At 38.6% G+C, this 16,841-nt stretch overlaps 1 protein-coding gene across 1 annotated transcript; it reads right to left on the reverse strand.

Annotated features, from left to right (window-relative positions):
* Positions 1-3,764: 3,764 nt before the first annotated feature.
* On the reverse strand, positions 3,765-12,996 carry LOC137098768 (nucleolar protein 9). Its single transcript, XM_067475348.1, has 12 exons — positions 12,943-12,996; positions 12,117-12,420; positions 10,296-10,532; positions 9,989-10,198; positions 8,964-9,071; positions 7,464-7,605; positions 7,164-7,356; positions 6,927-7,067; positions 6,616-6,735; positions 6,215-6,427; positions 4,102-4,207; positions 3,765-3,993 (listed from the first exon to the last, which is right to left on the reverse strand). Exons 2-12 carry the CDS (start codon positions 12,334-12,336, stop codon positions 3,839-3,841), a joined length of 1,845 nt encoding a protein of 614 aa, XP_067331449.1. The 5' UTR covers positions 12,337-12,420; positions 12,943-12,996; the 3' UTR covers positions 3,765-3,838.
* Positions 12,997-16,841: the final 3,845 nt, after the last annotated feature.

Consider the following 16,841-nt stretch of genomic DNA (forward strand, 5'->3'; position numbering starts at 1 on the left):
TGATTTTTGGGCAACATAATACTTCTTGAGAGCAGGGAAGACAGACAGAGCTTAAAAGAGGAAAAACCACCTACTGTGTGTCAATGAAAGCCTGTCGAACTTACTCCTCACTTTGTAGCCAAGAAAGACTATTTTCAGTGAGCACTGTGCATAATTAATGAGATGCATATTTTCCTGAGGTGTGGGTGTAGGCATGTAAGCCAGGAGGTAGTGTAACTGGGGATGGATTAGGGCATGTAGAGGCTGCAGTTATGGTCATGCACTGATGTGACCAGACATTAAGTGGCAATAAAGCAAGCATAGCTCAATCTCAGGGGAATCAATGTGATTTGTTTATAAAGAGAGTCAGCTTCTGTTACCCCAAAGGTCATTGTTCCGCTGCTTTGTCTTCCAAGAGAACCCGGGCGATTATACATGCACCGAGCTATAATAACCAAACAACAAAAGGAGAGAAAGAAAGAGCTAGACTACTCTCTACACTCGAATGTCACATTGAGAGTGAAGCACATGTAATTAAAACTGGTTTGGTCAAAGCAAGAAAGCCAGAGTGAACCATCAGGCAAAGTGACTGTAATAGCAGCTTGAAGAAGGGGGCACAAATCAGCATCCATATGGGCTGGATTTCCAGCAGTGTGGATTAATAGCAGGTCCAAAGGTGACAGCAAAGCAAATGTTCTTCAAAGTATTGCAATACTATAACTGGATGGCTTCATAAGATTAGTATCGATCTCCACATTAATACATGGATGTAATGGGGAAGGTGTTCGATAACGCCCTATGCATTAAGAATCAATTAAATAAAAATAGTGTCTTTAAATCTAGACAGTAAGAGTAAAACACATGTAATGGATGCCCTCCTGTGTCTGGAAAATATGAGGCTGGAACCAGGAGAGGTACCTTAGTTTAGCACAGACACTAAAATCAGAGGGGCCTGTTTAACTCTAGGTTTTGTTAGTTGTTTATTTCATCTGTGCAGCAACTCTACTATAAAAATCACCAGCAGTTGTCTTGTGGGGAATTTGGAGCCTGGAATTTGTGCAATACATGGTACACTTACAGTATTGTCAGATGTAGTGAGGTCAAGTAACAGAGAATGGAAATACTCACATAAAGTAAAAATACAGTAGTTAGTTACTTTACAAACTCCACCTGTTAAGTAACTAACACCTCCACACAACAATACATCGACTCATGTCTAAAATCTCAATTACTGCAGGCTTTGTAGTGCACATAGATGTATCAAACACTAGTTACCACTGTTAGATTGGCAGTTAATTATCACTGGCAGCAGTCACAATCACTGGGACGTTTTGCCAGCATCATGTTGTGGGGTGTTTTTACTACTAGAGTGAGTGGTGCACTCCATAAAGTTGATGGGGAAATGTATTATGCCAACATTCTTAAAACTCCATCTATAAACATCAGCCAGGAAGGTAAAGTGTGAATGCAAATGGATCTTTCAGCAGAAAGTGTTCCTCCAAAACAGAAACTAAGCAGCTTAATAAAGTTTGAGTTTCAGAGTGGCCATCACAAAGCTCCGACCTTAACCCAAGACAACATTTGGGAATTAAAGTGAAAACGTTGGTTTATCCAGGTGCGCCTGCGAACAGGTGCGCCTGCGAACTCTCAGCTGCACGTGTTGTGCTTGGAGAAAACGGCCCAGAATTCCTGCTGAATGGTGTGGAAAGCTAGTGGAGGGCTACAAAGGTGTTTGATTCAAGTTACAAAATTTGAAGGCAATGCCACAAAATACCAACAAGGTACGTGAACGTTAGACTCTTTAAGGATGTGAAGAAATCCATCTTCAGCTGTATATTGCGTTATGCTAAACTAATCATATTCTGGCTTTTCATGTTGACAATGATCTTGCCTACCACACACTCATTGGGCCTTCTACATCTTCCCTCTATAGATTTATGCAGCTACCTTGATGTTCAGTTTTTCCAACACGATTTTTTCATCTTTATCACAGCTGTGTTTTTAGATAAATTGTTGAAGCCCAACTAATTATCTCATAATTGTAAATCATTCCAAATGGATTTCTAGGTCCACTCATGCTTTGCTGGTTTACAGCTTTAGATTCTATATGCTGGCTGAAAGAAGAAAGGTTTGTCTGCTTTTCACTGATGTGATACTGTTTTGTGACATTTATATCTCAGTTTTACTGTTTTATACCTTATCACACTGAAAAATATTCCAAATATTTGAAGAAAGCAATCGAACACAACCTACAACTACAGAATTACCAAACAGCTGGGTCAACACATCTTTGTTGAATCATGCAAAAAACTCAATAAATAAAATTTATTGCAGAATTACTATGCTGGGTCCAATTCTGACTACTGAGGTGTAAGATCTAAGATTTATAATGAACATCTTTATTTGGTATTGTACTGTAGGGTAACAGAATGTATAAACACAGTGGAATTGGTTGTCTACACCTAATATATATATGAAAACTATCAGTTCTGTGTGGAAAAAAAATGCACGCTGTCTGTGTGGTCGTATCAAACTAAATTAATTCAGCAAATTTTTTACTTAGGTGTGTGCTGTTTTGTTGTTGGTCCCACACTGATAAAACGTGCTGTTTCCAGCATGGCCCCTTGGCCCTATGCTTTCTTCCACAGAGAAGCATCTGTCCAGATAAAGACTTTGTTCTTCAAATCAATTTCTAATCAACTTCATCCTCTGTGACTAAGCTAATGTGTCTCCAACAAGCCCACAACAAATAGAGCTCACTGCTGAGAAACAGAATGATTCCAGTTCATGTTTCAGGTAAGGAATTATGAGGAAGTGTATTCAAAGGAACAGACAAATCAATTACAGACACGAAGATCCTCTGATAGTTTTCAGACTGAGATCTGGAGTTGTCAGATAGCGTTTTTTAAACAAATGCCTGAAACGCACCAGTTCTGTTGGAATATATTTAACCATAGGTGCCCTCAGTGGGGGGCAGGAAAGTCGACCCCCCCGCTGAAATAACAGAAATAACAAACTTTCCAAACAAGGCCTCTAAGTTGCTTTCACAGCTAAGACAATAAAATCTCCTGAAAGGTGTCCAGCGCCTACAGCAAAACAAAAGCCATAAAGTTCCCTCTAAGGTGCCTCCAAGGTAACGCAAATACAAAAATAGTAAGTTTCCCCCAAAATGGAGCCAATACTATAAAGTGCTGATTTTATTTCCATATCCACTGCATGAAGAACCCTTTAGATTTTTTTTTCCACCCATGCCCCTCAGACAGCCACCACTGTTTGCACAATATACAGCATTGATGCATTTAGTGTAATGTATTGTTATTGACAAACAGTTTGGCTAATGAAATTGATAAATTCCAAATTTAAAATGAGAAAAATACTTACTAAAGAAATGGTTAATTATATAGGTATTGTGCCTTTGGGTCCACGTTTCTAAATAACTTCATGTTCATACATCTAACTTTCCATTGCTCTGCCCATGAAAACTCAAAAGGTCTCAGTGAATAAATGTTACTCTAGTGGCTCCTAGAGGTGATACAGCTTCTTGCACCTAAATGAATCATAGTGTTTTGAATTGAGGGACTGAAATGACTCTTATTGCTAAGAACCACACACAAATGTGTTTTGATTATCCTGTGGGCACTTACCATTGACTTACATTTATTAGTGGAGTACAGTACTGAAGTATCCCTAACCTTACCCTAACCATAAACCATGCCATCGCTAAAAAAAAATCATGTTTCTCAAAGCTTCGGCCCCACCAAGTAACAAACACACACACAATTAAGGACAATTTCCCATTTTAATTTCTATCACAGTATAAAGCAAATTTAAAAAAAGATATGACAAATATACACACTTTTCATTCAAGAATGTCACTGAAAAGCTTCCGCTTTTTGGACTCGCCAGTCTGGATTTCCTGCCAGTGGGCTCTTCTGTGTACAAAGTGAGAGAGGGCAAACTTGGCCCACACGTGCCGAGCAAACTGATCAGACCTCAGCTTACTTTCACTTGGAACTGGATGAGAAGGAGAGACAGGAAAGGGAAGTCTTGAACTAGAGCATCTGAACTAGAGGAAATGTGTCCTTCTGTACAGAAGTTAGTGAAAGCTTCTTTTTGTATTACCTAGTTCCTGTGCGATGCTTTGCCTCTGACTGACTGAAGCGCTGTTCCATATGGCTTCCAACACCCGACTGCCCAGCCTGGAGCAGGCCATCTGAACGTACTGACCCTGGAGGGAGAAATGGGAAGATGAAGAAATACTCTGATTCAATGGGACCAAAAAATAAATACAACGGAAAGGAGTGTCCTGTTTAATAATGTTCCAGTTTTTAATTTTCAAAAATAAAACTAAAATCAAAACAGCAACATGAACTTAGACAAACCAAATATACAAACAAGCAACCCCCATTACAGATAATGACACCATTTGTCTTTGTTGTACCCAAACCTATTTTCAGCAACATTTGCAAGGTGTACTGATACAAACAAAATGCTACAAAGTGAGATGAAAGCAGACTAGAAAAAGTCATCACAACTCACACAGTGAATGTCCACAGGAGAGATTCATTTGACACATTAAACAAAATGCAAGCCACAGTTTTCAAATCACTGCATTTCAGTTTTGACTGCCGTTCTTCTCACTACATCGTCTTGTTTCATCGTTGTCTGAAGTAGCACTAACAGTTGTTTCTCTGGAAAACTGGTTACATGTTTTGCTACATTTGTGCAACATGTTCTTGCACTCTTGGTGCAGGACAGTCTATGTTCACTGCTGTCTGACTCAACTCCTCATGGTGTAAATGGTCTGCACTCAGCGCTTTTCTACCCTTTGGCACTCAAAGCACTTTACACTCCTTCTCATTCACCCATTTGCACTCACAATCACACACACACACTGATGGGGGAGCTGCAATGCAGCTGGCCAACACTCAGTGGGAGCAACAAAGTTGGGGTTCAGTGTCTTGCTCAAGGACTATTTGACATGTTACCGGAGGAGCCGGTGATTGTGCCTTTTTCAACAGAAGCCACATCTGAACCGAAGGCAGTTTTTTTTTCTTGTTTGTCAAGTAGAACTTAAGTAAAACTAAAAATGTGGAGTCGTCTGACCACAGAACATGTTTCTATTAAAAAAAATGTACTTATATACATGTGTTAATATAACACAGACACAAAATTTCAGTTCATGACTTGAAAAGCTTAATTTGGAAGAATCTGATTATTTTATAATTGGGTTATGTTTGTAGTTAAAACACAACTGAACTATAATCAGCACAATCCTTGAATGCCTCACTAGGAAGAAGATAAGGAAGAATTGGTTGTTGACTGGAGAGTGCAGGAACACCCATCGAAGTATATGTTCACGATCACTCCGTGTGCTAATGACACTTCCGTTCACATTCCTTAGTTTGCAAGCAGAGCGTGTGAGCGTAAAAAAGAAAGTGCTTTTGTAGTGTGTCCATGCACAACACTGGCTACGCAACTGGTTTGCACCTAACACATGAGCACATGATTAGTGTGACTGCTCTTCTGATGTGATTTTGTAGGGGGAAATAAAGGATTTCACTGGCTGTATCACACAGTATTCTTCCACAGATAAACAATGTCATGGAATTATAAATGAGTGGACATTCGAACTCGACTTTAAACTGTGAGCCAACCAAGACAAAAACTCATTAATGTACTGACTTGTGGGAAACCGTCTGAATCTCACATCACAGTGTAATAGAAGCACAAACTAATAACCCTGACTGTGCTACTACATTACTCTGATTCCTTAGTGAGACACATTGAACTGTTCTATTAGCTGAAAGTTAATTTTACTCTATCCAGAGAGCGATTGTTTATGGAGGTTGCAAACGTGTTTGGAATAGTTACAAGAAGCAGCAGCAGTTAGTGTGAAATTCAACCACTGAAAAAGTAGCCACAGCATGGCTAGTCAAGCACAACTTAAACCTGACACGTCTTACTTAACTAATGAAAATCATTACAGTAGATTCTCTGCATAAACAGTCCCTGATTAATTGTGCTGTTTGGTTCATAAAGTCCCAATTCCAAAGTGATAACTTAAGAATCAACCAAACAAAGATATTTAGTTTAGTATCATTAGAAAAACCAGAAGAAAGAACAGTGACTCACATTTCTGCTTGAATCATTAAAGGGTTGATCCATTTTTAATTTCAACTCATCAATTCATTGTTTCAGTTCTATTTTCCCATCACTGCTAAGGCTCTCGTACCTCCAGTCTCTTAAGGATCTTGCCCCTGCCCTTGTCACTGGATGTGGTGATGAGGGCCTGGAGGACGTGGCTTCCCGCTGGGTCAGTCGCCAGCGTTAGGAGGTCTGCGGGGCTCAGGGTGCGCAGGCTGCTGAGGAGGAGAGAGCGCTCCTTAAACTTGGCCAATGCCTGGACCAGCCGTGAGCCGTGGTAACAGATGGAAGTCAGTGGGACCTAGAAATGTGGAGGAAACCACAGTCATATCTCAATGCATCTGCAGCTGTCATCAACATCAACACACTGTGGGACTTGTTTAAATTCACAGAGCTTTGTGGTGCAGCTCTCCGCAGCTAATTCAGTTGAAATATCAAGATTAAATTAAAATCATCCCACAAATGATCGGACTTCTCTCTGCTCTGTACCTCTGACTTTACGCTGCTCTCTGCTGTGTCACACTGGTAGTACACCTCGTAGGTAAGCAGGGACATGAAGAGAGGGAGGCAGCTGACGTGCCGAGAGCCAGGCTCAGCGCAGTGGAATGCCTGGGAGGGAAAACAGAAGCAATCTCCATTGGCCATAAATCAAGCATTAAGTTATTTTAAAGAGTTGATATGCTGTTTCAATCGCAGTCATAAAAGGAGGAGGAATAAACAGAAACAAGTGGATTTTCTTTATTGATTTAAGACTTATGTGGACCTTTACAACTCAATAACAACCAGTGACTGAGGCTTACACTCAGGAGGCACTGCATCAACTCCTGCTGCTTCTCTTCACTTTCTGCACAGCTCTCTGCCAGCTGGACAATCACACCCATGTGACCTGCAGCCAAGATGGCCTCTACACCTTGGACTAGCTCATCATACAACCTGGGGAACTAAGCAGAAAACAAAGAAAGCTGTAGGAAAAAAACTTCAGTTGTCCCTGTAAAACTTTTACTCTAATCTCCAATCAATTAGACGATATCACCTACTAGTTTGTGTTTGGCTGAGGCTGCAGTCAGTCTCTGTATGGGGAAGTTGGCAATTGGATGGAGGGCTAAGTCGACCAGCTGACCTTTGAGATGGTTCCTATAGAGGTCGCGTAGAATGGACTTGTGGGATAATTGTATAATGATCTCAATGAGGTGACTGGAGGCCTGGTCCTTCAGGAAGACCAGAAGTGGACTACAGTGAAAGCAACAGATTAGTAAATGATAAATAAATAACCCCCATTTATTTGGCAGCAGGTAGATATTTTAAAAATCTATTACAATTCAAGACTTTTCTCTGACCTAACTCCTGGAGCAGCACTGCGACTTGTTAGAAACTCCATGATGCGCCTGAGAAGCTGTTTGCAGAGTTTGGGCCGTTTTCTGTGACACACAGTCAGCATGGTTTGGAACACTGCACTGGCAACAGCATCTGTCACACTCACTAGAAAGAAAGGGGACATGAAGAGACAAGAGTTACTCAGACTTTGTGCCAATTTAAATGAGGCTTGTGGCAAACAATATTTCTCACTGAGAGTCTGTGAAGATCCTTAGCCAGGTCATGGTTATTCAAAGGTGCTGTTCAGTGCCAAGCAAGTGAGCTACTACAGGCAAGTCCAGTTACCACTGACCAGCATCTTGGCATCTATCATTCAAACATACTGTGTGCATGCTTAAGCTCTAACAATGTTGAATGCGATAAAACATTTGCAAATGGAAGAAACTGGAAAAAAATATGTAATTATTGTGCAGTTTGTAAGGAAAGTGCTTCATTGAAATGTTTCACTTCTTATTCTGAATCAGCAGCACAAAAACATCAGTTCTGTCTAACCAGGTTATCATCTTAATAACTTTCACTAAAGGACACCCAATTCCCCCTCTCTCTCTGTCTCAGTGACACAGAGAGAGCGGTGCATGCTCTTTCAGCCAGCAGACTGGATTATAGTTGTGCTCTCGTCTCTGGGCTACCCCAAAACATCATCAATCACCTACAGTCAGAACTCTGCTGCTTGAATGCTGACCAGAAGCACAAGGAGCAAACACATGGCTTCTGTTTTAAAGCCATTACACTGGTGGCCTTCCAGCTTCAGCATTGATTTACTAATTCTTTTACTCGTTTTTAAAGCAATTTATAATGCACCAGTCTACTTGTCTGACATATTTCCAGTGCATTACCCACTCAGTCCTCTCAGATCCACTGGCACATGTCTTTTAGTTGTCCTGCAGGACAAAAATTTGTGGTCTGTCCGAGGATCTGACGACAACTGAAAGTGTTGCTTTAAACTTAAAACCTTTATACCCTGGATTTTAATTTTAATATCTTATGAGCTATATTTATTTAGTTCATTTATTTATTTATACATTTATATTTTGTTTTCTTCTGGTTTTTCTGGTTTACATTGTGATCTTGAATCCAGAATGCTGGATTTATCATCTAAATTCTAAAAACAATGTAGCATTTTATTTAAAAAAAAAAAAAACTGCCATTGAGATTTTCCTTTTGGTCTATGAGTTCTCACTGGAATTTAACATTTACATTTTGTGCAACATTTTGTGATTGCACAAATATACAGAGTACAAAAGGAGTGAAGCAGCAAGTTTTTCTGGTGGAATAAGTGAAATACCTCCTGTAAAACTATACTTCATCATAATTGACTTGATTTTTAAGCTAGTAGAAACAGACAGCTCAAAGTAACCTTTGTTTTGCAATTGTAATATTTTGGCTCTGTCATAAAGATGAACATAAGACACGTCTTCTTTGTTCGGGCGAGGACACAAATGCTTTTATAAAATAAAACTCACGATTTATGTTTTCCATCAAGGCCTCTGTGAGACTTTTCAGCTCGTACCAAAATGATGTGGGAATCTCGAAGTCTGTCAACTGAGAAGCAACAATGCGTTCTTTTCCACCTATAAAAGAAGAATATTAACCAAGAAAAGATGACATAGATTACAAACTTGGAGCGAACAGGGATGTTGGTGAAGAGGTGCTAACACACTGGGCCACCCTTAAAAAACTTCCACAGATGAAGGCACCAATCACAAACTTTACTGTATGTTATTCCTGTCTTGCTTATTTTCTGACACGGAGACAATCTGGTAAAGGGTCAACTACTGTCCATGCAAAGTTAAAGATGTTCAGTAAGTATGGCTTCATGTGTTAGGCCACGCCTTTTCAAACTGTGAGGCTCACCACTCTGGTGGAGACGGCAAGGGGTTAAAGGAGAGGACTATAAAATGCACAAACTGTTTTTTAGGGTGAAAGAGAGAGGTGCATGCCACCAATCTAAAAACAAGAGGAAGCTACTTATTGTAGTTTGGCATACTGATTGACCCGTTTGTCAACTCAGTGTGTAGCTGGAGATGCAGCAGTGGAAACTAAATGATTAAGGCAATTATGGTATTTTAAAACCCTTAGTGCCTGATTGCTGCAATTTGCATCACAAAATCTCTGAGTCATATTTTTTGATTCAGTGTGGATTGCACTTCCCTGGCTTATCATTATCTCTCATGTTGATCTCAATTAGAAACAAAGAAATCTGCTTAGAAGTCAGAAAAAGAACGTCTCTACATTCAGTCCAGAGTTTGCCTGAGAGTCATCATGTTTTAAAGTTTACTTTACTATTAAAGCAAGCCAATGATATGTATGTGTACATCTACAAAAACACTGTAAACATGATCTGCTAATTCTACATACTTTTGAAAGGTGCTTTTTCCAAAGCTGAAATAAATATAGGCTGGAGCATACTGTTAAATAAACTGACTCCAAGGTAACATTTGAACATTATGCTGTTTACCTCACCACAGTATTACATGTGTGTGTGTACCTGGACGAGACTCAGTGCGTGGGGGTCCAAGGCAGCCTGCTAACACGTGTAGAAGGGTGCGGACCACATGTGAGCCGTGAACATGTTTGATAAACTCTGCAATGTTGCCTCTGACCACCTGACTTAAAGACAACACTTGGGTCTCCAGCACCCCACAACTCTCTGCTTCTTCTTCTTCTGTATTCAGAGATGGATCCTTCTTTGATGACTCTAAAAAGGAAAGAAAGCATCATTGTCCCTGGTGGTTTTGTGGGATTTCAACAATTTACTAATAGTTTTTTTACTTCCAAGAAACCTCAAGTCTTACCCATCCACCTGGAAGCCTGTCTGATCGCACTTTCCACAACATGGCCCCCGCACCGATCACAACACACTGCCTTGAACTCTGACCCTGATTCTCCACCAAGTTCAGCCAGCAACTCCCCCACCTGCTCGGGAGTAGACAGTGGGAGCAGGTGCTGCAGAGTGATGCTTCCTGTTTGGTCTATTGCCACCACATCTGCTTTGCCTTTTACTTCTGAGAGCACATTCGCCACAAACATCTCTGTAGACGATTTTGAGGAGATATGTCAGGAGAGATCACAAATGGGGACAGATGTTGGAGTTTAAGAAAGGGAAGAGTGATGTAACACAACCTGCTTGTTATATTTCAGGTAAAATAAACCAGCAGTAATCACAAATCATGTCAATTACTGAAGACTAAAACGGCTTTGGTAAACACTTTTTACACACTGCTACATGTTCAGACCCTTAGAAGCACTGAACAAAGAAAGCATTAAAATTTGGTTTAGTTTAACATTTAACAGATTTTTGGTCAAACAGTGGATTGAGCAACATAATATGCTTTGTAAGTAGGACTAAGTATAGTTTTATTAAAAAACATTAAAAAGATTAGTCCATTAAACATCAGTCTGAAGAAAATCCACTACCTTGATAATAGATTAATAATTAATGTTGTTAAGAAAAGGGAATGTTTTTCCTTTACTAAACTGAATGTGTTAGGGGGAAAAGCTATTTGAGGTCTGTAATAGTGCCACTGGGCTCAGGGGTACAACAATAGATGTTTGTCACGAATTTATTACATTAATCAATAATTGAGAAAATAATTTGTGATAAATCAATAATTGCAATAGCACCAAAATTATGCAAACATGAATTGTTGATAGTTTACTTTGAGGAAAATAAATATTGTCAATCCTAAAGCCACCAAACAAGAATTTGGACTAAAGAAAAAACTACATGTCTCATTAAACTATGGGTTATGAAGAGTGCTAATGTTACCTGACACTTGATGCTAACTCCCTGTTCTTTACTGTTTTACTTACTTTTACTTTTCTTAGAAATACTAGTTTTTAGAAGTTTAGAAGAATATCACTGCACTGCTGCCAGAAATGTTCAATGAGGCAGAGTCACATTAAACCTTTTATTATGAAAAGGTGTTTATTATTACCGCTGGGACAGGCTGCAGCCCCCTGTGATCCTGAACAGGATAAGTGGTTACAGATAATGAATGGATGGATCCGAGTGTAATCTCAGACTGAGGCCAGTTGGACTCATCATTTCAGATGCCAAATTGAATGCATACTTCAGTGAGATTGTGGCTATAAAATAAATTTAACAGAAAGCGAAAATTACTCTCCATCACAATTTCAGTCCAAGGTGGCATATTCAAATAGCGTAAAGTTCACAGTTAACACAGTTATCATGATAAAAGTCCCCCCCCCCCCAAAAAAAACATTTTTTTTAATCATCCTAATTGGGATTATATGTAGATTGAACTTCAAAAATATGTCCAATAATCAACTGATTATCAAAGTTATAAATTATCTGTACGCTAATCAATTTACCTTAAATTAAGTCACTGTAATAGTTTCTATAGTGTAATAAACTTTAACCAGAATTTTTGGTAGCAGATTTTCCATAGCTCAACAGATATCACAGCACTGCTGTCAGAAGACATGCTTATGAAATTCTAATCCTCCTACAAGGCACCATTAAAACCCCTATTTTCTTCTCATATGGTGGCATACCAGTGTAATATATTCAACCCTTCTGTTGAATATTCCCAACTTTTATTAACTTTGAGTCCCTTGCTGCCTCAGATCTCTTGAAATAGAAACATTCTCACCTCTCTCCTCATTATCTTCAAAGCCTTCACTGAGCCTTTCCCCAACTCGGCGGTAATAACCCACACTCAGAGCATCCAGGCGCTTCTTGCCACCCTTTTCTCCCTCTTCACCTCCTTTCTTCTTCTTCCTCATCTCTCCTCCTTTCCCATCATTGTCAGGGTGTCTCCTCTTCTTCCCTTGCCCTTTCTGTTGTTTCCTTTCTTCTGCTTTTTCCAACATAATGTGGACCTTACAGCATGCAGGTTACCATGAGAACGTCTTGATGTCGTTGGCAACAGATTGATTACACAGATTTGATTAAAGCTGAAACAGGAAATAAGAAACACTTTAAAATTGTGAGTCACCAAATAATGTTACTTAAATATGTATTGGAAGGGGTAAGTCTGCATTATATTACTGTCACGTTACTTCTTCTGTGATCAATGTGTTATAGTACAAAGGTAAGAATAGCACATGAATATTGTTCGGAGTATCTCAGAATAATACTCACGTTACTAATATCAGTTTGACATTCTTTATTTAGGGAGAGAAAAATTCAACGGGAACCCATTACTGGGTAACAGCAACATAAGATGATATGCTCTCTGGGTTTAAATGTTTCAGATTATATGAGAGGTCATATTTGATGAGGGGAGTAATAACTAGCTATATGCGGCTCAAACACGGCCGAATGAGGGTCATGTTAATTTGCTACACGAAAACTGTAACACCAACAAACAAGCTCGATATTTATCGAACAGACAAATGAAACGTTGATCTTAACCGGTCAATATTGTGAACAGAAACACAGAATTTACAGAAACTCGTAGCATAGTTTAAACTCACGTGTGAGAAGTGTAATCCAGAGGCAGTGTGTTGTTGACGCGTAGTGATGACGTAATAAAAGGCGGTCCCTGCGTTTGTAATTAAATTTTTAAGACGTTATCCATTTCTGTCAGTTCCTTCATCGTTTCCTTAATTTCTCCCTTTTTAAACTATGCCATTAACAAAAATCATATGCATTTCATATCTACTTTTTAAATACAACAAATTATGTTGTGTCTTTTTTTTGTCTTTTTTTCTTTTTTGTTTCAGGTTTAAGATCACTATTTAGATTTTCAGTTTCAAATTCTAGGCTTTCATTTTGTCTTTACTACTAACAAAACATATGGCCCCCATTTAAAATTAAAAACAATAATTTAGACTCAACTACTACTGAAATCATCACAGAATATCATTGAATTTGTAATTAAAAAATGTTTATTAATTTGCTTCATGTTTTTCTACACAACTACATCATATTTTCCCAACAATAATAATTAACAATTAACAATAGTAGTTTTTGCTTCTAAAAACAAGGCTATATAATGTGCGCTCCATGTGAGAAAATATAATTTATGCACTGTTATTAACATGAACCTGATCGTTGCTTTTCATAAATAAATACAGATACATGGGTTAATGAATTCAGATTGTGTAAGGTTCTCATTATTGTACAGTTATGGTTATAACAATTATTAGAAAGTGGCTGCATAGTTTGCACCCACCAGGTGTCAGCATGGTTACTTTTGTGGTAGGATTCAGCCACAATCTTGCTGGAGGTGAAGTGGTGTTGTGTAAGGCACCTGGCGTGTCACTCAGAACCGAGCCTCAATACGAACAGACAAATGATGGTGGTGTTGAATTCTTTAGAGATAAAAGGCCTTCAGTAGTCACAAAGCAGAACCATTTTAGAAGGTGCAAGTTGTAGGACAAGCTAAGTCCAAAATATAGGCTACTATATTCAGTTTAAGAAGAGGACTATTTATGCAGCACTTGTTTTGAATATGTTTTGATGAAATTATTTAAAATGAAATTATAATGTGCCAGAGAGGGATAAAGAAAAGATGATATCATACTTAACAAGAGCTTATATTGACATCTTCATTTAAATCACTTAATAAAAATACATCTTAAGGGAGGGCAGTAATAGATTTTATGCCCAAATCAATACAAATGTGACTTCAATATCAATATTACACATTCCATTTTTTTGCCCCTGCACTACAGCTTTTCATGAGATGTGTCTGTGCTTCTGAACTTCTACTATTTTGTTCAAACAAACCTGAAGTTCAGGTACTGCTTCTTGACCTTAGAATTGTTGAATGGCGTTTTTGCCGCGCCTGTGGCAATAACGCATCATGCTTTCAGTAGGAAGTGACATCCTCCTGGCTACAGTGTGTGTTTGGGTGTGTAGTTAAAATGAATCAGAGCCACGGTGAGTTCAGATCTTGGTTTTTCTGACTACATGATCTGCAATGTGAAGCACTGACTTTTGATTTGGCTGAATGTGGCCAGATAGTGAAACATTTACAGGGAGACTCTAATCTGTTTTTTCTGTTTTTGTGGCTTGCTTGTGGTTTTACTTGTGACAAACTCTTTGTATTTTTTCTAATAGATTTCTCCTGGACGATGTTCTTGATCTGACCAGCTGTTGTGAGAGACTTTTACTTCACCAGAGAAAGAAGTCTTCTGTTGTCCACCACAGTTGTTTTCAGTGTCCTTTTAGGCGTTTTAATGTTTTTAGGTTCACCAGTGGGTAATTGTTTTTAAATGAATGCATCAGATAGTTGACTCAACCTCACTGCTTTAGCTGGCTCTGTAATGGATCTGCCTGTTTTAGCCTACAATGGCTCTTTTCACTGGCACTGGCTCTTCACAGTTGTTCCAGTACTTCGGTCCTGACAAAAAAAACTCAAAAACTATAAGTTGGAATATTCCTCATTTCGATTTTCATCATCTACAATTTGTTCAGAAAACAAACTGCTTTGCCTTTTGAATCTTACATGTTACAAGGTGTTTTTATAACAGGAGGTTGAGAGCAGAATGGCAATACACAAAAGCAGCAGAGATCCTGCTGGCTTTGTCTGGTTGTTTTCATCTCCAGAGCAACTGCCATTGCGCAACAAACTGTGAATGTACACTACGCAACTGAATAAGATTTTAAGAGTCACACAGATACACGCAAATGCATTTCTTTACACTCTTGATGTCACAGAACAACAGAACACTGCTGCTGTACAACCCGCCTGTGGGAGTGTTGGGAAACAATCAAGATGAAATAAACTCTTCATCATCACTTGTGAAATATCTCTTTTGGCTGCTTGCAAAAATGTAATGCAATTGTATGAACTAGAAGGAGAGCTTACATTCCTCAAAGCAGGAATGAAAATAGTTAAAATGGTTTGACCTTCGATATGTGAAACATCGACCTTTGTAACAAACATCCTACATTCATACTCATATTGCTGACAGCAAACCTGGTGGTAATAAACTATCTGATGTGGGTCTGTTGTTATCTGCTTGTTTTGCTGAGTGTTAGTTAAGAGGATGGAGACCAGTTTATGTGTCTCTCAGTTAGAGGGTGACAGTTTAAAAGACTGGAAGCTTACAGCACTGTGATAATTAACACACAGCATCTTGTTGGTTTAATTTGTGAAACATTTTCTAAAGAAAAAAATGGTCTGTCCACTAAATGTGCAGTCCAGCAACAGCTGGGGGACTGTTTATTTTGGCTTTGGTTTTCCTTGTAATGTTGTGCATTCTTGATCTTACTTTGTAAAGTTCTTTCAGATTACATTTGTTGTGAATTGGTGCTATATAAATTAAATTAATTTAAATTTGCTTAACATATAAATCCCTTGAATGAAGGGGAAAGTCTCAGCAAGCTACACGTTATACCACAACAAGATATGCTGTTTTAATCTACTACTCTTTTTTTATTCCCACTTTTTACCTTGTAAAAAAGATCATTGTTATGTTCCTTTGTGCCACTGGGATCCTCACAAGCAGTCGAACTAAAAAGGTCAGAGGAAGCTGGTTATTATTTAACAGATCAGTGTCAATGCAGCACGTACCAAAAATATCCTCACCAACATTCTTTCACACAGGGACCGTCTGCACAGTAGTGGGGCTCACACTATTTCCACACACAAAGAATGGCAGCTTTCGGTTTCTAATCTATATGATGCTTGTCAGTTGTGTTTTATTTAGGAAAAGGGGGCTCTTCTCCCCAATTTTAATATGTCTCACACAGTCAAGTTTCCCTTTGCTCGCTGTCTTCTGTTTGGTTTCCCACGTACAGGCTGAGAGCCAGGACCTGGTCCCATCTGTTATACTCAGATACTCAGCAAACCCAAGTCACCTTTGTGTTTCCTCTCACGCCCACCGCTTGCAGAAGCTGCAAATGTTGCCTTGTATCATTTATCACACAGTTGTCAAGCCAGCAGGATCAACAATAAGCCTGGTAGCCTAAATGCTGCACATTTTTCAAAACACAAATAGTCACACCAAAAATCTAGTTCATAGCTTTGAGCTACAAAAGTTTTTTTTTTCTTTTCACAAATGACATTGTTTCAAATACATCAAACTGTTAATGTATTAATTTTTTTTACACAATTACATACATTTTGATTATGAGTATAAAAAGAACAGGTTTGCATAATAACATTAGTAAGCGCTCCATTAAACCAAGTGAATCTGCAGGCACAACACAGGAGCCCTAGACTCTGCAAACCTTTATGAAATTAGACAATCCAGTGTTTTCCTGTTATAATATGCAGAAAAGACTGATGTGAAACAAAGATGTTGAACATTCAGGCTGGCAATTACTCTTATTGATTGATTTAACAGATTTTAAACATGTTTTAAATATATGATATATGATATATGAGAATTGCAATAAAATTAAAAACAAGTTTTAAAAT

This window comes from Channa argus, chromosome 14 (genome assembly GCF_033026475.1).
Source record: "Channa argus isolate prfri chromosome 14, Channa argus male v1.0, whole genome shotgun sequence".
NCBI lineage: Eukaryota > Metazoa > Chordata > Actinopteri > Anabantiformes > Channidae > Channa > Channa argus.

Bases quoted from the DNA above. Each gene is read 5' to 3' on its own strand.
- LOC137098768 (XM_067475348.1), bottom strand. From the start codon at position 12,336: ATGTTGGAAAAAGCAGAAGAAAGGAAACAACAGAAAGGGCAAGGGAAG. The intron at 10,199-10,295 runs GTAAGACTTGAG...TTTCCTTTTTAG, and splicing joins ACAGGCTTCCAGGTGGATGG to AGTCATCAAAGAAGGATCCA. The intron at 9,072-9,988 runs GTACACACACAC...CTTCTTTTATAG, and splicing joins ACGCACTGAGTCTCGTCCAG to GTGGAAAAGAACGCATTGTT.